This window comes from Ascidia mentula, chromosome 4, assembly GCF_947561715.1.
Source record: "Ascidia mentula chromosome 4, kaAscMent1.1, whole genome shotgun sequence".
In the NCBI taxonomy this organism is placed as follows: Eukaryota; Metazoa; Chordata; class Ascidiacea; order Phlebobranchia; family Ascidiidae; genus Ascidia; species Ascidia mentula.
In genome coordinates this window covers 21,671,781-21,698,022 of record NC_138569.1, presented here as the reverse complement: position 1 = coordinate 21,698,022, position 26,242 = coordinate 21,671,781, and the positions used below count along the sequence as shown (strand labels likewise).

Below are 26,242 nucleotides of genomic sequence, written 5' to 3'. Positions count from 1 at the left end.
GTTGTTGGTATTCCATTGTTAATATTTTATGTGTGGACGGGCTTTATCTGCCTTGTAGTTGATAGTTTAAAATTGCAATCAACAAATGAGCTTGCATTTTTGCATATCGGAACGTTTATTGCTTCAACCTGCTCCTACAAATTTTACATAAGACCGATTGTAAACTTGGTTGATTTATTTCGTGACTTGAGAGAATGGAATCAAATACGAAAGCTTGGCACGTCACTACATGGTACGTCACCACATGGCACGTCACTACATGGCACACTCACATACTTTGGCACCGAAAATATCAGATTGCGGAAAGAGAAAACATTTCCTAACTAGGCAGTATATATGTGTATTAAGATTTAGTTGTTGTACTGCTGAAAACACGAAAGCCAATTTTAAATGCGATATATGTTTCATGTCTACAAAGTATAGACTGCGCAAGCAAGTTGATTAAACACAAGCGTAAATTAACTGCCAAACATTATCGCTAAACGTAGCAAAAATGTCTCCATGGCCGTGAAGGGCACGATTTGGCACAGTGACACAGAGACAACACGGAAAGGGGTGAAGAAACGTGGGCTTTTCAAGAAACAAGCCGACAAATGAACACATACAAAATATTGTAGGAACACCACGACATAAAGACTAACTGCATTAAAAACACAACATAACTAGTAAACAATACATTGTGTTTAAACGTTGCCCTTTCAAAAAAGTGGTTTTATAGGGTTCCTTTTTCTGTGTAGTTTTTAGTTCCATGGAGTGAATGATCCATATGCTTTTTTAATGTACTCTTGGAAACGTTCCAAGCAAGCATGTCACAACTTAACTCCACTTCATAAATCAAGTTCACATTGGACAATTGGGCAAGAAACACAAAAAAACGTTATCCAGGGTTTCACATCAGAAGCGTAAAGTAAAAGTAAAGCGTCGTCTTTAAAACTATGCAAAAAATTCGGATATACAAAGCTGTCACGGTTAGCAAAGGAAACAAAACAACATAAACGCACAAGCAGTAATGGAAACACGAATATTATGGAACTATAAGCTTATAGGATGAACGAAATATTAATGGAAACTATGCAGGGTTTTATGGAACTGTGAGGAAAGAATGTTTCAGATTATTAGCAGACTTTTAAAGAAGTTGTTACAACGGACACATACAAACTGCATTCCTACAATAACAGCAAGGTGTAAGTTGAAAACCTGCAAGGGGGACACGCCGGACTTCACGATTTATGTATAGTTGAACTATTTTGTTGTATAAGGGAACTACTTTGTAGTCGACGGCGCATTATGTCATGGTACACTTACAGACGCATGTCATGGCTTTGCTACCGTGTGCATGGTGACAGAAGCAATTAACAGTGCGCTAAAGCGGCATTTACACGACGCAAAAAGCACAACCAACGCTATAGAAGTATTTTGGAAAAGAACGTAAAAAGTTGAAGGGAAACAATCAGTCAAGCAGTTACACTGAAATAAAAAGAAACTTCATGGCCACATATGGCACTGGAGCAAATGACAGCGCCCTGAACAGTTACCAGTAGTAAGAAACGTCTTCTGTATTTATCCATTGTTCTTGCTATTGGTGTTTCAGCACCAAATTTCATCTAAATCGTTAATGTACAGAATATACATTTAACTCTGCGAGTGATAAGCTAAACTTCGGTGCAGGTTTGGGTTTTGACTGTGCCGGTTTCTGCTTCTCACAGAAGTAAACATCATATCGCACCCGGGAACAGTGCACTGGTGCATCTCTCTCAGATGCACCGACTTGAAGTGCACCCTCAATGTACCCTTGTTGCTGTACATGCGTTTGCAGATACTGCACTGCACCGGCCCAGTCTTCCACGTGTTGCCTTCCATGCTGAGCGTGGGATCGTCCATCTCCGTTACACTGCTAAAGGGGGAACCCAGACTGTTGATCATGCACCTATCACTGTCGCCACTCATGGAGTCTGCACTGGGAAGACTCACACCGCTTGAAGTTGTGTCTGATGGCGCCATCGGGCGGTTGGCGGCAAAAGCGGCTGCCCAGATGTTCATCCAACTGCGGTTGAAGAGGTTGTGATTAGGAAGAGGATTTCTGTTTCTCACTGCTGAAGGAATGTTGGGAGCAAATAGAAGAGATGGAGTTTGTGGGAAGAGAGGATTGTTCCACATTGGCAGGAAACCTGCGATAATTAAATGATTTTATTTATTATGGGTAAAGGATCAAGATAAGTAAACAAGATTAAGTTCATAAAATGTATGTTAATGATCAAGTAATTAGCATTCGTGTGATACGCCGTATCGTCAGCCGTGGCAATCAATTATTTCACTGATATTTACCTGCAAACTTATTGCTCGTCTCAGTGGAGAACAACTTGTGTGCCGAGAATGATTGCGATATTTCGGTCTGTGGGTTGTACATCGTCTGCCCGAACGCCGTTTGAGAGGATAACCTGCGTTTCTCCTCGGACTGACGATCACGTGGAGAAAATGAGTTTGCAAATGTTGACATCGGTGCCGACTTGCGTCGTTTGGGGTCAACGGGGCCGGACGGGCGGTCGTCGTTGTTTTGCACCGAATCGGGAGATTTGGCTTCATCTGCATCGTCGTCGTACGATCGTTTGCTCGAATTTGTGCGTTTATCCGATGGAAGTTGCGCCCATGGCTTGTAATCCTCTTTGTGGGCTTCGGCTCTAACGGCGTTTCTTTCGGACGCATGGCTGCGTGCTTCGTCATGTTTGACTGGCTCTACAGGCTCCTGAGTTTTGTGTTGTTTTGTTTGTAAATCTGAAACCAAGTGACATCGTGGTGACATGTACCCCACGTCACTGTTGATGTTGTGACGTGCCAGAGGGGGTATGACGGTGCTGACCGATCGGCGTTTGTTTGTTTGTTCCAAGTGCGTCGTCATGTCGAAGCGCCTTTCGTCAACCGAGAACTTTCGACCCGCATGCAACTTTGAAAAACCAAAGGCTGCACCATCTGATGCTTTGAACGTACTTCCAGCATAGAGATCACCGACTGTTGTTGGAGTTTGGTTCAATTGGAAGGGGTGGATTCCAGGGTACTTCGCGAAGCTTCCGCCACCGTATGCTTTCATTGTTTCCTCATAAACCCGTCGATATACCGCGTACACGTCGCTAGATGTCGCCGCGGAACTGCTGTTCGTCTGTTTCGTCGATGGTGTTTCTGGCAGTCTGTTTGGAATGTGGCCTGTTGTTGGTAATGGTATTTGTGAAGTAACACTTGTTTCGTTGTGACGTAGACTTTCTGTGGCTAGCGGGATGTTCTTCGCATCCGGTTGACTTTCGTGCTCGCGTCCAACTCCTGGGATCCCGGATGTTGAAGCACAGATTCCTGGAAGAAGTTGTTCCTTTAACTTTTCCGTCATTCCCGATGTTTGGTAGCTGATGCGTGGATCGCTGTATATTCCACGAAGCTTCAGTTTGCTGTAAACATGTCATGTTGTCATTGGTTATTGCAGCGTGCCAATTACTTGGTATTTAGAATAGGAGAACAACATTAGAAACATCAATTGAACTTGTGGCATACGTGTGGACACATTTGGTGCTCATAGCAGACAAACCTGGAAAGTTATAAATGAGTAAATAATAATAAAACAGACTTTAGAAACACAGAAACGCATCATATGTTCTAGACGTTTTCAGAGCGAAAAGAATTATAGAGGCAATTTTTTACCAATTGCCCTGCCCGTTTCATGCCGCGAATGGTTCGTATTCAAAATCACATCCAAGAAAATGGCGAAAAAATCACTGATTTTGGGGCATTTTGTTGTGATAAAAAAGTTCCGAAAGCAACTCAACTTTTCTTTACCACAAAATTGTGTTATGCCTTATCACTAGGGTTTGCATGTTGTCACTACAGTGGCATGCACCGGGAGGATGCAGGGATCTTAGACGGATCACGTGTGCTCATTCAATTGTTAAATGCAAAAAACACTTGTTGCTTGAGCGCCTTCGATAATGACCGGCAAAATATTGAACCTAGCTTCTGTTACAACGTTACGGTCACGTTCTGTCGCACGATTCAAGATGATTTTTGTGTGCAGAATCGTGACAGCGAAGAAACAGTCTAAGGTTTCTACAAACGTGATGGGTTTTAAAGGTGCTTCGTTTATTCCGAGTGTAAATGAGATGTTGTAAAAACGTGTTTGTGAAAAAAAATTGCATAAATGACGTTTTTGTGTATTCGCTTCTGTGTACGCTTAGACTCAAAACATTTTTGTTATGTTCCTTGCTGGGCCTATTTGGCAAATTGTTGATGTTGTAAATACAACAGTTACTTTTTGAAATATTTATTGCCAGTTCCATTGTTCTACTATCCTGATCGATTTGTGGTTTTGGAGTAAAAATCTTTCACTCACTTTAACTCATACAACGTTTGGAACTCGCAAAATTTCGAGCTGACTACTGTATTGTGCACTACAACAGTTTGTTTCCCTTTTTCAACCAAAAATGTCTGACGTTAAAATCTATGGAGTTATGTAACGTACAGTTGACCGCAACGGACATGCCGAAATTAAAATGTGATTTCTACAGCAACTCTTACGCCGCGGATTCGTGGAAAAGCCACAGACCACCCGCCATCGATCTAAATCAAATCAAACAGTGATTTAGGCATTCTCATAACCGTGGGGCAACTTTATATGTTTGATTATTTGTTTGCTGGTTATTATTTAATTGGTTGCCTCGTCAGCGTTGTCACGACGACCTTTCCTAAGTCTCAGGAATAAGAGGAAATTTGATGTCGTCATACTTTCTGCTGTGGAACAAACGCATCATCTTAACCACTGTTTTATCTGGCTCAGGAGGTGCGCAACTCAAAAAAAACAAAAAAAAAACACGCGGGCTAATTCCACTTATAGAATGTCAGCAAATGTATGTTGCTTTAGAACCAACAACGTTCCATCAAGCTAGTTTTTCAATCCGGTTTAAAGCCCTAAAATTGGTCGCACATATGTTTGAGGTAGTACACAACAAAAATGGCACGCATCACTGCTTGAGTTGTGCACTTAGGTAAAATGGCCGTAGCAAGAAAATAAAGTTTGTTAGAATGATGTACAAGTTTGTAACTTTTCTTTTGTTTATATTTTTAGAACATAAATATATAAATACATTTCTCAAGGCAAACATACTCGGAATGTTCAACCTGAAACTTTTCCTTCCGCTCAGAAACACTAATGGTCTGGTTGGATTACCGAAGGTTTAGATATCGTTCGTAATCAAAAGTCACACAAACCTGTGTAAATTGGCGTTGGCGCTGTGACGATCCCTGCTGCGTTTCGACGGAAAAGTTGAGTTGCATCCTGGGACTGAACACTGCCACATCTCCTTCAGATGAACATTTTTGATGTGGAGCTTAACACTGCGCAATAATATATATAATAGACCTTTTAGTTTGCAACATAGTTTTTGACCACTGTTGGAATGGCTTAAATATGGCGTAATTTGACCAAGAGGAGTTAACGAATGACAGTCGTTAATTTGCAAATAAGTTTTCCTGGCAAACTTGGACATGGCCCCGTTAAGTATATTGGTAACTACCACCTTCTACGCCATTCCGAAGTGATCTAATGGTAGTTGTAAATTCTTTCGTGTCGTCGACCTCTTCTTGGAAGAGCTATTTTTAGACATCGGACACGTTTGGAATGTAAGAGCCATCTTCAGCGCCGCAAACGGCATTGGCAAAAGCCACAAGCGTGCAATTATATATATACTTTCTTGTCAAGCCACTTTTAAATAAGCGCCATTGGCTCGTGTACTTAACTAAAGTTCATTGTGAGAAAATCAAGTTTTGCTACAAGAGTCAGCTGTCAGGTCGCATTTGAACAAAACCTGCTTGTTTTGTAAATTAAGTGGTGCGAAATTCTGTGGTTTACTATATTTCAATACCATACTATATTTAGCCAACACAGATTGTCGTTGTCTGTAAATATTAACCACTTGGAACATACGCGCAATGCATAGTTCTACCTGTAGACATTTTTAAATTCCTTTCCACAAAGATGGCAGTTTCGGGATCTTGTAGGAATCCAGACGCCCCCGTGTATTTCGCCTCCGGGCAAACAGAAGTCTTTCGATTGAATCTTTTCCTGATCGGAGAATGCATCGTAGAGTCTTCTGTCTCCGGAGGTCGAGACTACGTTGTCGCTTTCAAGTCCTCCGGAACTCGGAGGATGATTTTGAGAATGTGGGAAGGGTAAGGATGTGGTCCCGGACACTGAGGAGCGTTGTGCATCCTTGTCTTCCATTTCTGTATCCGAACTACTCGCATCCCGCGAAGAAGATTGGGCATCTTCGTCGTCAGGCTCCCCCGGGGAAGAAAAATTCATCCCGTTCCTCCTCACCCGAAATCCACGAGAATCTGAAGAGGAAAACTGTTTCTCTGGATCGGAGTAGGATCCGTCGCAAACACTATGTGGAGAATTTCGGTGGTTTGGAACGGATGTAGATCTCCGGAACAATGGGGCTCGAAATGGTGGAATCGATTCAGATAGTTTATCCACCACAGGAAAGTCCTCTTCCTTGGGCAATGAAGATGACGATTCCATCACATTTTGTGATCGCTGCCCTTCTGAGGATTCATCATCGCTCTCGAGCTTCTCGTCATTGAGCTTTGCTTCTTCAACGTCGCTTTTTTGTTGGTCGATCTCTTGCTGAAGCGGCTGCGAGTAAGTTTTCTGTAATTGTTTCATCGGATTGTCGTTCCTTGCATTTGTTAAATGAGCAAGGAGCCAGGGAAGAGCAATGTTCTGGTATTGGTTTTGCAGGAGATCGAAGAGGGGATGAAAGTTTTTTGACGCTGCAGCGTTTTCATCTTTTTCCTTTTCAACCTCTTGAGTGGAAACTTCATCTGCATCACAACGAAATGGATGAGAAGATTTTCTTCGACTCCTCTTAAACCCACCGGGAGATATGTCTGCACTTCCCTGGTCTACATTTCTATTGTCTTCCATTAGATGGCAAGAATCGGAGTTCGTTAAACCAAGATTAACATCCTCAGTGGTTTCTTCTAGATTATCTGTTGTTGGTGCCAGGCTTTCCGAGCTGCAGTCGCTTCTTTGATCCGCAAAGAGGATATTGCTTTGTCCACGTGGTGGCGCTGCGTTCCATGAGTTATTCCTCGGGGAGGACGGACCAGAAATTATTTCGTCTTTCGCTTTTATTCTCCCAATAGACAGGTTCGCCTTGCTGGTCGCTTGCAACGAATGAGTATGATTGGTCAAATCGTTCGAGACGTCATTGTGTGCAGAGTGCGTCGTACAGGAAGTGACGTGGAAGTTGACGTTTGGTGCGGACATTTTTGATGTGGATTGACATGAAAATGACGGTGGAAGAGAAAAAATGCACTGGTCCTAAAAATCAAAATGCAATTAAAGTGAAACTGGCATCACTGGTTAGCCTAATGTTACACCCAATTAATATATTATGCCGTAACATATAGCCTAATGTAACCCATAAGTATGTTAATTCACGTGCAATGCGTAGATTAAAAAATTGACACAACCGCACACACTTTTAACAAGATGTCGTTTATACAAAACTAGCAATTCACGTGATCTACAAATTTGCATTGAGGTTTTCACGCAAGAGAAAGAAATTAACAGCTTAACAAGGTGCAACCGAGACGGTGATTGACGTAATTACATATCTCATGGGTAGCAAACTGTTGGTAGTTGGTTTAAAACTGGTTAACCACTATGTAGGGTGGTATACCTGGTAGTCTGCCAGCATTATTCTCAGCGTAACGTCACGTGTTTCGTTGAACGAAAGGAATTGAAAGAGTAGGACTTGCTCTTCAATAAACGAGAGCAACTGCCTAGGAAACTCCTCTTCCCCCTGAGTGAGTTATAAACCTGATTAGGATTTTGTTAAATCTTCCAGGTTTAATATTTTGCATTACCTTGATATTATAGTAGTTATAAGAAAATACTGTTAAAGCAAAAAGAAAACTTTCAATTACCCTTAGCTTGTATCCTCTCAGATATTCGGTGTAACTCCAACCCAAGTCAGTAAGTAGGGATGCAACTTTATTTGCCGACAAGGAACACAGCAGACGATCCAGCAATATTCTCAACCTGGATTCAAACAATATTTAAATAGTCTTAAAAAAAAACCCATCATTTTGCAGCAAAATCCTAACACAAATACTGAACTTTCGCTTTTGTCCAGAAGCAGAACCCAAGCAATGCAAAACCACTGGACTGCTTTTGACTCAAGGCTCGAATAAAGTGATTAATTTAAAGCTCTGAATTGAAAATCGAGATAGTAAGAAATGCTTTAAAAGAGAATTGTTATGTCCCTAGAAACATTCTGTATCTGGTATTAGGAAGTGTACATCTCAATTTCAAGTGGAGGAAATTACAAACTTTCTTGGGAGTTTCTCCTATTGGACAGTTGGTAATTGACAATATCGGCTTTGTTATTATGCAAAGTTTTGTTTAGCTCTTCTGCATAAAGCGACAAATCTGGGATTGGTGTGACACGAAGCATAGAATTAGTCACGAAATCACACCCAACATTATGAATAAGAACGACTGTAATTACAAAACAGTGGACCTTTTCACAACGCCAGCATCGCGGCTTGGGTTTCTTGATTTTCTGTAGAGACCGCTTACAATTAGGAGCGATCATATCCTGCCGAAGAACGATTAAACACTTGTACGAAAAAGCACGTTGTGACATTTCAAGTCCTTAAAGTGGGAATATAATAACATTCCATGTGGCCAGCAGGCATCCTCGCCAGTCTATACAAGCTCCTTTTGCTCATCGATCTTACCGGTAGATTTGTCGGGTAATTACGACCTATGCTGGCACACACCCAGTTTATTATTCCATTAAGTTTAAGCCTCCTTATCGCGACGTGCAATCGGGGGATATTAATATATATTTAACCTTGACACTGCCAGCATATTCAAAACGGGCGATTGTTACTCGGGTTGTCTGTGGACATTTTTTTCGCACACGTCTTGGACAGAAGTACATAATTTTTACAATCTTACAACCAATTGACTTCCTTTTACAAAGTATAAAAGAGAAAACTTTCTGATATTGAACCAAAACTAATCAAATTAATCAAACCAAACGAGTTTGTAACACTTTAAAGAACAGCAAAACGTCAAGGGGAATCACCTTACAGGGATTGCTTCAATTCCAAAGAGCACCAGGTTTGTCACGTGATCAATGTCGTCACTATCGGCTGTTCTTGCTTCGGATTCTACTGCGGGAATAACCAGTTTGCTGCATGCTAAACAAAAAGTTCGAATTAAACATCTTTACTCCCTGTAAGCTAAGATGGAATCACCAACATGGTGTCCAACCTGTAGTCGCCGAGGCTGAAGGTAAACTCAGCAATAAGTTATGACAGCCAGTACTAACTCTCACTTAAACGTTTTCTGATAAAGTTGCTTGATCTAAACCATCGCCCAAGCGCCGGTAAGGCTTTCAAGCTGTGATCACGTTTACTCCAAAATATATTGGAATACCCCAAGAATCTCAACCTGCTGAAGCTGAGTTCTTGACAGCTCTGAATCTCCGCCAAACCCTTCGTCTGACCTCACTATTAGTTAAATACACAGAAGAGCTAGGCGAGAGCTTTTTCGAAAAGTTATTAGCTCAAGTGTAGGAATGCTGTAATTACTGTGACGCCTGCATGTGTGGCAAGGTCCGGTTCTGACCTGGTGCTCATTAGAAACCACTTAAAATCATGTTTGGTGGTGGAAAAGGGACAATCGAATTCTCCCTTAAGTTTGGGTGCCAATTTTATCACACGATTATGGGCGTGTGCACCAATATAGAAGCCGTTAACGCCTGATTTAAATTTTGCAATGTTTTAGTGCTCAGCACATCAACAAAAAAGTTAATTGTTATTATTTGCCAACAAAGAGTTATCATGACTACATTTAAATTATCTTGTCAGATTGAACACTTTTTAACACATCGCGATTCGAACCCGGGTTATTCTGAACACGAATCATGAACGGGTGTCTTGCATGTTATGTGGGTCGGGCGATTGACCAATGCTGCTTACCGTGTAAAAGCCAAGGATAAGGGCAAACAGCGCACTCCCGTGGACGATTTTCAGCTGGTGTGAAGTGGTGACAGGGACAAAATCTTACTGTGGAATTTTTGTGGCTGGAGCTGCAAGATCCTTCAGCCTGAAACACAACAAAATTACAAAGGATACAATACATATATATGCACCCAAGTTTGGAGTAAAATTTAGCAACGACCGCAACGCTACATCGTTTAAAGGTTTTGTAGAAATTGTCAAGTTTGCAGTTCGCATACATCACATGACGCAATCTCGAAAATGTTTTCCAGACAAGGTCAATGAACAAAATTTAATTTTTAACATTGTCCGACTGTCTAAGAATGTACATATGTTGCACTGTTGAGGTCAAAACCCGTATCTTACTCAAGGACGGGAATAAAAGGCAGGAAGTGATTGAGTGGCGACTTTGTCGCAAATTCCCTCCGAATGACTTTGATGGGTCACGGAACACGTGACAACAATAGACTCCGGTCAAGTGGTAGCAGCCTTTATTGGCAGGAGGTGAATCAAAGTGCTTGTCGCACAATTGTCCACAGAATAATCAGCAGGTCGCATGAATGCAAGTACAGACACGCGAGGCACAGGTGACGCAAAAGAGCTCGCGATTATGACGCATGTGTGGGTGTAAGTCGCCAGAAAGCGAGAGCTGGGGCGCGCGGGGTTCGGTTGGGTCGGTTCCCCCCACACAAAAGCGATGTATTGTAACTCGGCATGTCATTCTGGTGTCGCAGAGCAGTCATTATCTCCTAGTCACCGGAGATTCTCGTGTGTGTACAGTAAAAACACTGGATGCTCGCGCGTACTGTAGCTATGCCGACAGATCACAAAGAAAATCGGCCCGTGTGCGTTCATGCGCAACTAATGACGCAAACTCGGTGACGATTATTACTTCGATAAGCACTAAAGTATCCGCGACGAAAAATCAAAGCGCGCAAGTTTGGGACTAACAAAACACACAACAGCCGCTACTTGAGGAGATTTTTCTTTGTCTGTCCAGCGAACAAAAGATATCTGAGTTGGTGTCTTAGAGATCCAAAAGTGCGTGACCGTCCGGCGTATAATGATGTATCTAAATATGAATCTGACCATTGCAATGACGTTCATCTGAAGAATATTGCATGTGGTTTAAGCGTATGAGTCAGTTAATATTTGATAATCTAACACACAATATTCAACATGGCAAGTTTTGTAACTATACTGTCTAAAAATTACTTTGTATTTAAAGTAAGGCGGTGGTGCGATTTAATATTTGCTTTGTTTTGTTGCAGAGTGGAGTTTCCTATGCTTGGTTTGCCCAGTTGGACTTATTGTATGATGGTGACACGCGAAACAAGGTCTCGGGCGGGTTTGCGGTGTGGAATTACGATTTGGCGTCAAATTTAGTGGCGGGCGATGTATCGTTACCTGCTTCTATCTAAAATACAAGAAAATTGAACCCTGACACTTGGATTAACGTTCGGAGAAAATTGCCGACTGTTTAAATTGCTTCTGGGAAAATCTTGGCTTCAACCACCAGCCTTTGCGGTTAAAAACGACTGTTCTCAATAACCGCCTAAATATTAAGTAATTAAAGGGCGTTTAACATAACATCGGTATGTTTGCAGATTATGCTTTAGGGTGAAATCTGACTTCACGTTAAACATTTGAATCAGATTCACAAATGGATATTTTAAAATATTTCTAAAGTACACGAGCCATTTAGACAATTCAAGAAACCGGGTTTTCATGTGGGTAAATTTCAAAGGGTCTCGACGCATAGAATTTTGCCAGCCTCGCCAAACATGGAAAATGCGGGCGACTTTTAAAGGGAGGAATTCCTCATGTTTGGACACGAGGGGAGGCAAAAAAGCCCAAAACCTTGTCAGTTCTTATCTTCCTGACACGACTTTGTACCGAAGCAGATAAGCGTTTTGCTGCGGCAGATATTTACGCTTTCGTGGCCGCGTTCTCACTTCTTTGAAATGTCGTGTAGTGCGCATGTACTTCGCGTCCTGCGTGGTCAAGTAAACCTTTACCCACAGTAAACATTGCGAACAATCCACTGGAAAGACCAATCCAAGCCCAAAGCTTTAACATGAAGAACAATATGGAACACGCACACATAAGCAATCCCGCTTCAAGATATCAGTAGGGCGGAGCTGATATTTCACAGCATTGTTTATGAAAGTCATTGTGTGTGTCGAATCGCCAGGGCTCGTTGAACTTTGAAGTGAGCGTGTACAACCACAGGCAGTGTGTCTGACCGGGGTGGAATTAGTCACGCTCAAATAAGCGCATTCGTCGCCGCAGAAACTTGGCCCTCGGCCTTGTTCTTTGCAGTTAAACTCGCCATAAACGTTCGTTGCTTTCAAACCTGCAGGAGTTGATAATTTTCCGCATTCCTGGTCCGCGTGGCTCTGACTAAGAAGCTTATCTCCCCTGTCCAACCGGGCGTGCGCTTGAACGACTTGTCGTGGGGCGACGTGTTTTTCTGGGTCCGTCACCGTCCATAGGCCAAGGGTTGGCGGGCACTTAAACTCTTAATGATGAAGGATGCTTTAAACCCGACCCACACGCCAATTACGCCCCCTCCAATTCTCTCTTTGTTTCTCGACAGCATGGTCTCAAGGTCATGCCACGAGGTACCAGCAAGGTTAAAGTTGAAACTCTTCTCGCCCGAATTATGTGATTAAGGACGTTTTGTACGTGCTTGTTCACTTAGACGCATATATTGTTTAACTTTCCTGGGTCTTTCAAAATATTTCCAGAGTCTTTCAAAATGTTCCAATAACACACCTTGTTATGTCACAAAGCATGTCAAGGTGCCACCAGTTGATATACAAGTATTTCAGTTTTGCAAAAGATTACTTTCAAGAAGTTTTGAAAAATTGAGAGGCAGCAAAAAATACTTGGAAAAGTTAAATGAACGAACATGACTTGGTTGTAATGAATCGACTTGGTTGTAATGCATCGATGACTTTATTCCAACAAACCAACATTCCCCACATTGCGATCATTGACTTGAAAGTTTTTGTCAGCAGACATAGCACCCGAACTTTTTTCACACCGTTTGATGTCGACGATTTTTCTCCCGACGAAAACGCTTTGGAGTTGGAACGACAAAATATTACCGGGCGCCTCTTGAAGAAGAACACACATTGAACCGACAATCTTCAAAGGCGATTCACGATGTCGTTGAAAGTTTGTTACGACCTTTAGTGTGTGGCAAGTTTGATAGCGCCTTGTTTACATTATTCGTGACTGCTTCTGGATTTTGTCACTTCCAGTCAACATTAAGACCCCAAATAAATTTGGCCTTTACCATTTCATCTAAATATGCCTCGAATCAGTGACAGCTTTCCGTAAATATTATTGCTTTCAAACTAAAAAAATTAGCGGACGTGTTTTGTTTATTATTACTTCAGGGCAGTGTCAAACATCCAATTTCTAGCTTTGTGCTGTTGTCGTTAACTCGCAATTGGTAAAAGTGGTCTATTAATGTCTGTTGTAGTTGTTAACATGTTGTAGCAATCATAAACTACTGTCGCTGATTTTAAAGTTTCTTTTGAGAAATATCTTACGTGTTTTCCATTAAAAAAGAGAAATTATACGAGAAAAGGAATTGCATCTTCCTTGGTTGTTAAACACGCAAAACATGGTGGGACAGCTCACCCTAATGTGAATGCATCATAAACGAGTTTAAAAACGTGAATCTGTCATTGCTGCAGAAAGAAATGCTGCACTGCACTTATCGCAGCACGTAGCAACAAACTTTCATGGTATCCACATTTTTAGGCAGATAATAGTCACACAAATCTCTGGATTCGACTCAGTTCAGTAGCCAACAGATAATCTTCTAAAATCCGGGATCATTGTAAACAGTCACTTATGATTGCGAACACTTTGCTGAACAAGGTTTAAACTTGGTGTTGTGGGCGTGAACCAAATCTGTTACAGGAACGTAAAACCTCATTGCTTTTGCCTCAACACACTTGACGTTCCTGAGACAGGAGATTATTGCAATCTGCAAACATCTTGCAAATGTTGGATTGAATTATCATTAGTTTCATCAAACAATAGGTTTATGCGTCCACAAAGTTCAGATTTTGCATATCTAAAACATTTCCAAAATGATACTTTAAAATAATAAAATACATGTCAATCAAAAGCCGCATTAAGCACAGCATTTAACAGGTAATTTTTTAACGTGACTTAATTATTGACTGGAAATAAAACAATTTAAAATAGGAACTTTTGACTTCGAATATGTCGTCAACACGGCAAGTCCAGACATAATTCGTAACAAATATGAAACATAAACAAAACACTGTCGTTTACATTCAAACCCAGCACGCGACTCGCGAGTTTTCTGCTAAGCAATTGCGGCAAAGTTCGATATCAATATCGCCGATCTTCACCGTAAACAAACGAACGAGGACACGACTCGATTCTTCCCATCGCGATTATCGCTTCGAAAATATTCGGTTGACGCCCAAAATGGTTTCAGATTTTGAGGAAACATTTTGGTCTTTTTTCGTTTCGAATTGGCCAGGACATTGCGCTGTGCAATTTATTGACATTATGCTTTTTTTTCTATTTTTTTTAATTTGTTGTGCTTAAATAGAGAAGCAACAGTTGACAGTTGACAGAAAAGTTGACAAAGAAGCAAAGAGCCGACTTGGAGTATAATTCTTTTGTATTAATTCTATGTTGTGCAAACAAAACAGTGTGAGAATTCGAGCAATTCCGCCACACAAAACCTTGTTGCGCAACTGACAATTTGTTTCCAAACTCGGATAAATTTTTGTACATTTTCCTGCGGGAAATATTTGGTTATGAAATTATTGTGTTCGCACTCGTGCCTCTTGTCGTCAGACACGATCAAAACCACCCATGGTTTCCAACGTTGGTTAGAAATAAAAGGTTAAATCGATTTTAAGTTGAGTACAACGCCGGAAAACGCTTGCATCGACGCGCGATGATTCATGCACCGAAATGCTTAATTACAAGCGAACAGATTTTTCTACTAGATTGGTTTCTATAATTCTATGTTCGGGAAATGACAGTGACCTTTACGTGTGGGTTTGAAGTTTCTGTCTTGATTTTCTGCCTTGTAATACCCGAGTTTTAATCGGTTCTCCCTTCTACAACGACAGGATCAAACCTATGGCACTCTCGCGTGGGGACAATAGTGTTCAAAGTTGAAATTTTGGGTAAAATGTTTTTTCTGCATGGTTGTGCCACAAGTGAGAATAAAAACTAAAAAAATTGCAGCTTTATTGATTATTATGGCTCTTTTGCGCATATAAAAACTAAATTATTATTTCTATGATTAATTGTTGTTAATGGGTGAAATCGATTTTCGAATTGAAAATACTCAGTTTCTGCATTAAGATGTAACAAACTCTTCACCAAATCTTACCATGAATTATACGATGTTAGAGAAATCACAATTCTTTCCCCTCTGCTTCATGACGTCACTGAGGGGTTTGCAGCGGTTGTGGCAAATTGTGGCAAGTTGTGGACGTGCTAAAAACAATAAGATGAGTTTGCATTTCAGAGTTTAAATTAAACTTGTCCCCTTTCAAAAATTACGCGAGTTATTATAAGCATTAAAGCTTGGCGTATTACTGCCACATTTTATGGATGTGGATTTCGGTCGTATTGAGACAAAACATGAGGGCGCCACCTTGTGTTCAAAGGTGTGATGACGTGCAAAATTCGTGACAGGATGGTGACATATTTAGAACGCGCGCGCGACGTTTCAAGTAATTATTCTCGAACAGGGGTAGCATTTACAGGAACCTGATTACAATCCACCTGATGAGACGGCGCAAATCTTTACGCGAGGGAACGAAACCTTAAACCTTTCTTCAGCGTCTTCAAAAAATATCGTCGGCAGCTGGTTAACGCCAGATTGTTCCGTTGAAATTACGGATATTGATAATTGCGTTTTCATGCGCGTCGTTCACTTGATTATATCCCGCAGTAAGAAGAAGACCGATCATTTGTACGTATATTGACGTCAGGACGGTAGCTGATTGGTTATTGCATTTCTCCGTTGCTTGGCCACCGCGGGTCACGTCCGCATTCCTGCAGATGTGACTGTGGGAATTTTTCTCAAAATTTCGGGAATTTACGGATTTATTTGTATTAATTAATAATTATCAACAATCTTAAGTAAAATCAAACACTTTTTTTTGTAATACGTTTTGACATTTTGTATGAAAGTTGTTAATAATTAAATGGTTTTTCTTCATAGTGTTGGCAGAAGTTTGAATTCTTCCGAAAATAACAAGGGTATTTTTTATGTTTTTCCTATTTCCATTCTTTCAAGGAAAACTGACCCTAATGAACATCGGCGTCAACATTAAATCAAATATGTTGTCCTTTAAGATCGTATAGCCGACATTTTATACAAATATGCACGATGAGCCACACAAAAACCAAAGAATCCCAAACCTGTTTGATGCAGTATTGTCGACAATTCAAACTGTACATTAGCAATTAAATTGCTTTTCACGGCTTTTGCATTAAATATTATAGATGATATTCAGGTGTTGGTAAGCTTTGCGCCATTTTCCTTCATAATCTGGAAAGTTGTAGGCGCCATTTTGAATCGGCGATTTTTGGATTGATTAAAAAAGTTTTTTGACGATAAAAGAGCTTTTCCACTCGCAGTCTCTTCGCATCGTAACGCAATGCGAATGTTTACAATTTTACAAGTGTGTCTGAGGGCATAATGACAGCAGATCCGCCCTCGAACAAATTGATACTTATTTGTTAAGAGTGTTGAGAAATTTATTAAAAGCCATGTGAAATATTTCGTTTATGGCATTTCTCCAAAATAATTGAATTGAACAAATTTTGGAGTTGAACAACAAAATTTGAACTAGGAACAACACACATTATAAACGCTGATTAGTCTGCAAACGTTTTGATTATTCGTGGCAAACTTCCAGGAAAAGCTGTGCTACATAAGGCCGGAGTTATTTTTTTGCATAAATCTAAACGCTGATGTTTTCTGGTGCCGACATCTTGGTTTCAAGCAATTTTTTAGACCCTAAACTGAGTCGGCAAAAAATCTACACAAAAAAAGAATTTATTCGCCGCCATGGCAACAACACATATAAACGCAATCAGTTTTCAAACTGAACTACATCCTTATATTCTGTGGCAATTGCAATAATGTTTAATTTAAAGCAAAACTCCAAATTGGACGGATTAAAATCAGTGCCATCTTGCTCTGTCATTGAAAGAATTCTTTGCACTTAGTTTGGGTCAGCAGCGGAAGTTACTTCATCAATGGTTTTTTTTTCATCATTTTGCCAGAGATCAACCTTGATATATCTTCCATGATTTTAATATGGAAACGTACGAGATCGATAAAGGACGCTCAAATTCATGTGCAGTGACCTTACGTAACTAATATCAAAATTAACGCAGGAGCGATCACCTTTTTTCTTAGTTTTTTATAATCTTTAATCCCAGCCACAGTAAACTGAGGTGTTTTTATATCCGTAAGTAAAGTGTTAAAGGTGAAGGTTGCCAACCGCAGGAGGAGGTACCAAGACTCCAGCCAATCTGTGACATTCTAGAGTTACACCGCAACAAAGCGCAACGTTGTCCTCGCCGAAATGTCGCGAAATTGCCGGTGTTAATTCTCCAACGAGCAATTAATGTCATATCGCGCCTAAGTCGCGCGATCCACCACTGCCAGCGAGAGTTATAAATAGCTCAGCGCGACATTTGATTGTTTAACGACGCTCACGATTCACGCGGTCCCGAACTCTTCATTAAATGCAGAGACGGACACGCATTCTTATATTTCTCTCCGCCGGCGATAATTGGAGAGCAGATCCGCATTCTAGATAAGGATGCGTTTCTGGGAAGTGTGCAGATCGGACGAGATGTTGGCTGGAGCGTTAATCGTCAAACAGGCGATTTTAAATGTCACTCGAACGCAAAATCCCAACCGCGCCCGCGCGACAAAATCGTGTCATACAAAGGGGATCGTGGACGATACCAAGGACTAAACGTACAAGTTCATACAGTTCAACGATATGTTTGTTCAAAATAAGTTTAAATCCTTCCATGATTTTATATTTCAATAATAGTGTGTGCAGATTAACAACTCTCCCAACGATTTAACAGATTGTAACTGTGACAACAGCACCGAACTCGCACAACAATATCATAGGAACGTACGACACAAGTACGAGTAAATCAAATTTAAGAGCCAATAGCAATTGGTCACTAATAGTTAAATACTCAATAAAACAATATTGGAGACAACTTGACCTGTTTAATGTTTTATTTGCAATCATCGCAAAAATCATGATCTCACCAAAATATTTTCTGTGTTACATTTTAACAAATTTTTCAATAACTCACATTTGACGTCAACGTAATGGCTTGTTTTATCCGAACGGCGATTTTCAAATCTCTCCTGACTTGTGAAAAATACTTCTCTACAGAACAAGCTACAGAATATTAATGTCGGTCCATCGTCGACAGCGAGGTAAGGCAAGTGACAAGAGCTAAGTTAAACTGATAACACCCTTGTTTACGTTTGCCCAAAAACCTCGACCCCGGCAGCTCGCGGGGCGCAATGGGAAAAACAATGGTTGAAGAACGTCGGGCGACTCGATAAACAAAGAGTTGTGGAGGGCGAAGAGCGCGCGACGACCCGGCAAAATTCCAGAACGACAAAAGCCCGCCTTGTCAGTAGAGTCCTTCCTTAATTGGACAAATTCTCCTTCACTTTCGAAAAGCGGTTTTTCCGGGTCTCTGATCATGGGTCATCGGCTCGTCTATCAGACCCCGCTCCCCCGCTCCCGGTTTATTTTAGATCGTGACCCCGAATATCGATGCCACAGCGACGAACGGTCGGCAAATATTAACCTCCGCCACGACTTGCCTCCATGACATTGAAGGATGGTTCACCCCTGGTATGATTCTCTTTGAAGCCGTTTCACCCAAAGGGGTCGCGGCTTTCTCGTTTCGGTCCACTGCACAACCGTTGAGACAGTGACCAAACAATGGCAACCGAAAATCGAGCTGATATCGGGTTTCAAGGTCGCTTGAAGGACATCGGCAAATTCGAGATGCGAGCCATCACATTCATTAACGCGAGAAGCGGCGACTTTTGTGGAGCCTGTGTCAAAGTGAAGATCGGAGAACGGGGAAGTAAAGCTAGTCGAGATTTCGGCTGTCACGCCGTTGGCCTGGCGCGGATTTAACGAGTTTAGCGGCAAGCCGTGACCATCACTGCACAGGAGACACCACAGCAAGACGCCAACGCGTTTTTGGACTGACTTCTGTCGTTTAACTTATTAAAATTCCTCTTCCCTCCTTCGCTCTACGCGACTCCCCCGATTGACCACGTCACAAAGGCAGCGAGCTTGAACGCCAAGTGACGACATAATGATATTGTCTACAGCGGTTTCTATTAGCTGCTTACCCTTGTGGGTTGAAAACTGGGTTTGGGTGCCCCTTGTGATCCACGAACCAATTAAGATTGCCTTATCTCACTGATCTCGATTCCTTTCTACCATGAGGAGGGATTGACAAGCGTGGATTGCCTTTGTTGTTGTTTCAACACTAAAGGTTTAGAGGGGGAGGGGGCTGTTGTTTGTTCCGCCGAGCGAAAAGGCGCGCGCGCGACAGTGCTTGAAAAAAATCGGGGACCTGTGGGTCCTGGGCGCGTGCCCTCCAAGAAATTACCCCCAAGTAATAAACGACGAACGCCTAACGATGCGGAATCTGAGCGCCCATGCGTGACGAGCCAGTGCACGGGTGTTTGTATATTATTGGATAAGCGAAGAGTTGAGGACACGCGATAGAAGTTCTAAGAAGGCTCTTGGGCTTCGGTGGGAGTGCGTGGAGGGAAACTCGGTGATGGATAAACATGAGGCCGTGGGTAAACACGAGAAAAAATTGAAGTAATTAAATTACCATTATCTCGCGATTAATCACAGGCAAGTTGTAAGAGTGTTCCGCGGCTCTCTAAAAGATTCGAACTTTTGTTGATAAATACTTCTTTACTCCCCGCATTACGACCCAGCCTGAGGTTTGCTGTACGTTTTTACTGTGTTTACACAGCGACGAAGATGATGTAACCTAGACAACCGCGGCCGCGCTCGCTTCCACTCGACAAAAATCCGTTGCGATTCGAGTTTTAAACAACATGTGTTTGTATTGAAAATGATGCACACAAAGTACTAACTTAAAAACAAGACCAGCCTTGTATCACTATGTGTGCGCCTTGCAAGTATTATTACGAAAAGATCAATCGCCAGGTCAGCATCAGCAGTCTATGGTTAAAGACCTTTTTTTCCATGCTGAAAGTTGTTTCACATGAAATATGTTTTTTATCCTGAAAACCATGCGACCGTATCCACAACAGTTATCAACGTGAACTTAATCATCCAATTAGAACATCTCATATTTGTTCGGTCACCGCAGTGGAACAGCCCCCCCCCCCCCCCCCCCCCTTGTTTATTGTCGCTCGCGTGTCGGTTCCTTCAAAATATCGATCGCATCCGGATACAAATACGTGACCCGTTGCAGAGTCGTGACCTTCGGAGCGTGAAAATTCCTGAGCCGTTACCTCTGTAACCCTCATATGACTCCCAAAATAGAAATAGAAAGACGATTCCTTTCCCTGTGTACATTTCAAATACTCTTACTGTGAGTCGTGTTTTTGGTTTCGCCGAATTCTTGCCTACGGTTTGTCGCCAAAATCAAACACCCCGAAACGAGAGGGGGGAAAGATTATCCCCGGTTTTTCGATTCAGAATTTCCACCGAATCCCACAGACAAAAACAACATAATCACACTTAAGCATAAACTGATGTTGGTGTTAATTCAGTGTTTAATTGATATCACATGATACGGTGCTGAGCGTTACAAGTTGTCTACAAATACAGAATTGCATCTTCAACTGCATCACAACCCCACACAGCTCATATAAAAATAGTGAAGGAGTGAAAAAAGACAGCAAGATTTGTTCAGCGCAGATTTTAAAATTTAGTTTCAGATATTTCACATAAAATGTCTTCGTCTTACAGATGATTCAAAGTATTGGAAGCAGCGATTTTGACCAAAATGACAATTTGGAGCAAAAGAAGTGACACTGTCAGGGGATTTACCCGATTTGTGTGAATATAACCTTCGTAATCCAAACTTACTGGACTCATGTTTAAGCAATTTGAAACAACACTGACAAAAAAACTAGCCATGTTTGTTTTTATCGGAGTTTAATCAATTCAATGGTTATGATCGTGTCTTTCTTGGGCAGTTTACATTGTGGGCATATACGTGGACATGATAAAAAACAACATCGCAAACAATAAGGTTCTGTCCGTGTCTTATAAGGACAGGTTAGAGTGTGAACACACGTGGACGTGATGTGAGTGCGTCAAACATCAAATCGTATTTGTGGATTCTCCGAGTTGATCTCACGCTTGATTGACATCACGATAAAGATGGAATCCGTTCCACTATTTATCGTTTACTGCAGGGCAGAACGTCTCTGATGAGATGAACCCTGTGACCCCGCGACAGCTGAACGCCAGTTGATTAGAGAGTTTTACTCGGAAGAAGGAAAGTCACAAACATCATCGGTGAACGCCAGGTGTTGACGGCTTTGACAGAAAACAACGCTCGGTGGTCGCTTCCGAGAATGCGGGCGAGATTATTTCTTAACCTGATGCGGGGGGAGATAATCTGTGAGAAACCGTGTCCCCCCTCTCCACGCAGTTTATTTGGACGCAAAAAAACAGGAGATAATATTTTATCGACTTTTGCATCCCCGTCTCGCGAGACGACAGGACGACCTGCTTCGTATATCGCGACGTTCAAGGTCATTTATCACGCCCGTGTGCGCGCTCAAGGTCGTGTTGATACCGACGACATTCGAACTAATCTTCGCGGGATGCGACCTTTCGCTGACAGGACCTGAGCGGAGTTTGGCGGGCGATAATTCGGAGTCTGACTGCACCGCGTCCGCATCTCCTGCCAATATGTAAACACAACCTGATTTGCGCCCGTGGCTGTTGGCGTGTGCAGGGAGAACAGAATGTGGCGTGAAGGAACAATGATATGTATTCGAAATATCTGTCTTTCATTTCAATTCTGTTGAGAAATTGTTTGACAACGAAGTTTGACACAAAGCAATGGCGCAAGGTTGTTTAAAGACGATTAAAATCAAATGTAGAGCAAAGAACCAATCATGGTTTGAAAAAGAAAATGTTATGGTTTTGTCTCTTTAAATCATTTAAAACTACGCAATCAGGGCTATGTGTTGTTCTTATTTTTAATGAAAAATCCACAGTAAAAACTTTTGTCCCACTCAATGAAAATATCCTTCAATGATTTACGTTCCCACTTTTATCCACTTTGTTTTCAATTAAAGGCAGACATTCACCAACATGTTTTGTGCGACATCACCCTCTGTAAAGATCGAATAATTTCCTTCATTTTTCGAAATTCTACAAACTCACAATACTGTGTTCAACGCAGCATCATAAAATTATTTGAAGAAAATCAAGTTCTCTGTCGTTCTTAGGTTTCAGAAAGGTGGTATCACAAAAACGCAGGAAAGGAATGTTACCAACAGCATTGCGTTTTTAATCTCCCAAACCAACAAGAGGTGAAATATGCAACTCTTGGTGACATTATTTGTTTAACCCCTGAGATTTTAACACCTAACATCGAAACCGCTCTAATCCCCCGGGTTCCTGTTGGGATTCAGCGCTTTCTTTGGTAACCAGGCGTGATTTACTGGAAGCAAACACTCTGCTGCCACGTTCTGTTCACGACGTCCAAGAATGTGCGAGATTTTTTCTTGGACCCGAATACAAATGGATTTTCGAGATTTTTCGTCTCCTCAATCGTTTACAAGGTGTGAACAGAAACTTGTGAAATAGGAAACTGACGTTGATTATCTTATACTGATGGTAATTTATTTCACGTGTATTTTCACGTGTTATTGTGTTTTTTTTGAAACAGCAGAAGCCACCAGCTTGTATTGTTGGTTGTATTTTTATTGCACACTAGAAATTAGAGTCACAAAATGATTATTAACATGTCCTTGTTAAAACATTTTGTGGTGAGGATTTTTAAGAAAAAGTGAGCAAGGTCACTGTCTGACCCAATTACTTGGATGAATTCCGTTTGACGATTGTAATCTTTAATATCCGATTAAGGACATCGGACAAAATTGTAAAGGTGGAGGTTTGACACTTCGCGTTTGTGCTCTTCACAGCTTTCTATAAATACACGTATCAGTTCGCATTGAAACCTGTATTTAGAGTCACGACCAAGCAAGGCCAGCCACATAAAACCAAACGCCACCCATGTTCAAGCTCAAGAGGGAGTCTTCATCAAGATATAAAGACGAGACTCGAGCTCTCCGCCCCGCGAATCTATAATCCCGCCACATTGTCACGAAGCACGAAAAGCTCGCGCCTTGTCGCGCTTCTGGGAACGAATCGTTCGAGATTCTCATCGCGTCGCGCTCTCGATGCACGCGTCGCCCTATCGCTGTTCCATCTGACCTGTCTTGAAGCTTATTGTAGCAACGGACCTCGCGCGAGTCAAAGTCTTCGATCTTGAGCCCGAGATTCGCGATGCGCGATTGGACACGCTCGACAATTGGGAACATCACGACAGAGCTGGAGATTATTTGTCTGTTAGGAGACTTAGACACGCTGTGGGGAAGACGCAACGAATCAAATCTGTTCGAATCGTATTTGTCACGCCTTCAGCCGGCTTTTCCGGTGTCATAGCTACAGGGACATTTTACTATCTCTGGTGAAACACCGAATTCTTTGCAAACCTGCACTGGTTTCGCTGCTTTGCTGAGTTTCAAGATCACTAAAGTTACCTAGCACCATTTTCACAACAAAAAAAACTTGACAAGCGGTAAAGGATTTTGAATTCTGTATTCATGCAAACGCAAGAATTTGGTCAATTCCAAAAATTGAACTTGAATTCCTTGAATTTAAAATTTCAGTTCGATTTTCAGTTATTCATTTTGAAAAATTTGACGTAATTGCTCGTTCTTTCTAAATTCCTTAAAATAGTCGCTAAATTATCAACAAAATCAGAAACTTTCGTTGTATTTTAGCGCGGATAAAATCAGAGGTGACCTTTCAGCCATACTGGATTAAGTAGGATTTGACGCAGAACTATAAAACGCAAGCGGTTTGATCAGCTTTGGACCAAACAGGTTTCAGGAAGACTCTCACCACAAAGTTAATCCCACAAACAAAAAAATGCTTGCCTGTTACATTCAGTTAAACTCCTCAAAATTTACAGATTGTAATCCAGGGAAACCAAAAAAAAACAATTTTTTGCTCGTATTACTTTTCTTGCAAATGACAAATTGTAATTTTCAGCCATGGCAATGTTTCATCCAAACATTTCGACAAGTTGCGTCTTGATGCAGGGATAAAAGGCGACAAAACTGCGCAATTTAAACGACAATCAAGCGTGAGAATTAACCAATTAAATTGTGGCACTCTGCAAGTATCGAATGATTCATATTTGGCATTGAGACCAGGACATCAAACCCAGACGAGTCGCAAAGTGTTTGCCGTCTTACTGACATTAACATTTCAGAGAACTCCAAAAGTGTAATCAACACGCGACAATTTTTCTTTCGCGGCAAATTTAATCGCTGGTTTCTCCGGTTTATTTCCAAATGTCATCAACATATTGAACCCTCTTGACCCGAAAACTTCACTTTCGCGACATGACTGGTCGAATAATTGCTTTAATTAGGTCTTGAGTCTGACATAATTTACCACGTGTCGTGTGAACGGAAAGGTTTCGTTCATGATGTTAATTTTGCCACACTTGACTTCTGGTAGCACACGTGACCGTATATGAACAAATTATCGAACAGTGCATACAGAAGTATGTAATGATGTAACGTGGCAAGCCAATGGTTTGGCTGCGATTCCAGTGAACCTGATGATTAAAAATGTGCATGCTTTAAACTATGTAATGATTGACAAATTCACTTTTCAAAATGAAAACACAAAGATTGGGTTTATAATTGGAGTAAGCTAACACGATACACCCACACCCTGGATTGCGCAAGGTAAGGTTTTGGAAGAAACAGTGCTAAGGTCATTTAAGGTCACGACACATCACGCAAATATTTTGTAATGACGCAATAAAGCATTCCTTTTTTTCAAGCGGCGTTAAAACCATGCTGAAAACCTGATTGAGACACAGAAATATATATATTTATTTATGATCACGTTTCTGTTTATTATAAAATGTTGCAGTTGATGAGGTTTTTGGCACCTCGCACGAGCTCAAGAAAATTTAGAGTAAAAAATTCATGCACAAGAATTCAGAAACAAAATTGGTCACCGCCCGTATCAGCATGCGTTCGTGTTTGAACAATAGCGTTCATACTTGACATGATCGAAGGCTCGTTAAGTTGACGAAACGGAAGTGAGCGGAACCCCCTCCCCCAACAATGATCAACATCCTTCAAGTTCACTCGGGTTTGTGACGTAACAACCCCAAACTTCCGGAGTTTTGCCGAAAACACAAACTTCAACCGCGGGGTCACGCAGGATTTTAAGGAGGGATTGTTTTTGTCACCAACACTTTAAAGCAACCCACCAACCGTTGAATGAGTCATGATTGTTTTTGCCAACGAGCGGCTCCAGAAGTCGCGACGACGTATTACGACACCGACGCGATAATTCGATAAACAGGATCACGTGACCGCACAGAGGACGACGCGCGTCAGCGATGACGTCACGACCGGGATTGAGGTTTGGTGCCAACCGCACTTGGAGTGGATGCTTCTCGACGCCTTGTCGCGATAAATTTACACTCTGCCATATTTCTATGCTTAAATGTATTACAACTACACACAGTCCTAAATGTCTTTATTCGAAACGTGAGAAGTCAAAATGTCTCATATCTATAGTAACAAACAGTCATAAATAAATATTTTGGAGTCATAACCAACCCTAAACAAGTTTCACAGAGTGGTTACAAAGCAGACGTGGTTTTTGCATAGCAAACTTACAACCCACCAACTATGTAGAAAAAATAACAACGACTTACTTCTCGGTAATTCAATGTTGTTTCTGTTCTTTATAGCGGGCTTGCATCAGAGAGAGTGGTTTGTTGAGTTAAACTACAGAATAAAAACCTAAAAAGTAGCTCT

The 26,242-nt window shown here is 41.4% G+C and overlaps 1 protein-coding gene across 6 annotated transcripts; it reads right to left on the bottom strand.

Moving 5' to 3' along the window:
* Positions 1-157: 157 nt before the first annotated feature.
* LOC145898952 (uncharacterized) lies at positions 158-26,242 on the bottom strand. 6 transcript variants are annotated; one of them, XM_082987641.1, is made up of 11 exons: positions 26,140-26,161; positions 18,433-18,521; positions 15,461-15,567; positions 10,036-10,162; positions 9,138-9,252; positions 7,969-8,083; positions 7,722-7,844; positions 5,979-7,360; positions 5,245-5,370; positions 2,326-3,434; positions 158-2,168 (listed from the first exon to the last, which is right to left on the bottom strand). In XM_082987641.1, exons 3-11 carry the CDS (start codon positions 15,461-15,463, stop codon positions 1,633-1,635), a joined length of 3,636 nt encoding a protein of 1,211 aa, XP_082843767.1. In that variant the 5' UTR covers positions 15,464-15,567; positions 18,433-18,521; positions 26,140-26,161; the 3' UTR covers positions 158-1,632. The 6 variants fall into 6 exon arrangements, with proteins under 6 accessions (XP_082843767.1, XP_082843765.1, XP_082843766.1 ...); XM_082987639.1 differs by lacking the exon at positions 18,433-18,521 and having other exon boundaries at positions 26,140-26,242; XM_082987640.1 differs by lacking the exon at positions 26,140-26,161 and having other exon boundaries at positions 18,433-18,925.

Coding starts and splice junctions, on each gene's coding strand:
- LOC145898952 (XM_082987639.1), bottom strand. Junction 8,084..9,137: donor ATTGAAGCAATCCCTGTAAG/GTGATTCCCCTT, acceptor GTTTGAATCCAG/GTTGAGAATATTGCTGGATC. Junction 2,169..2,325: donor GACGAGCAATAAGTTTGCAG/GTAAATATCAGT, acceptor TAATTATCGCAG/GTTTCCTGCCAATGTGGAAC.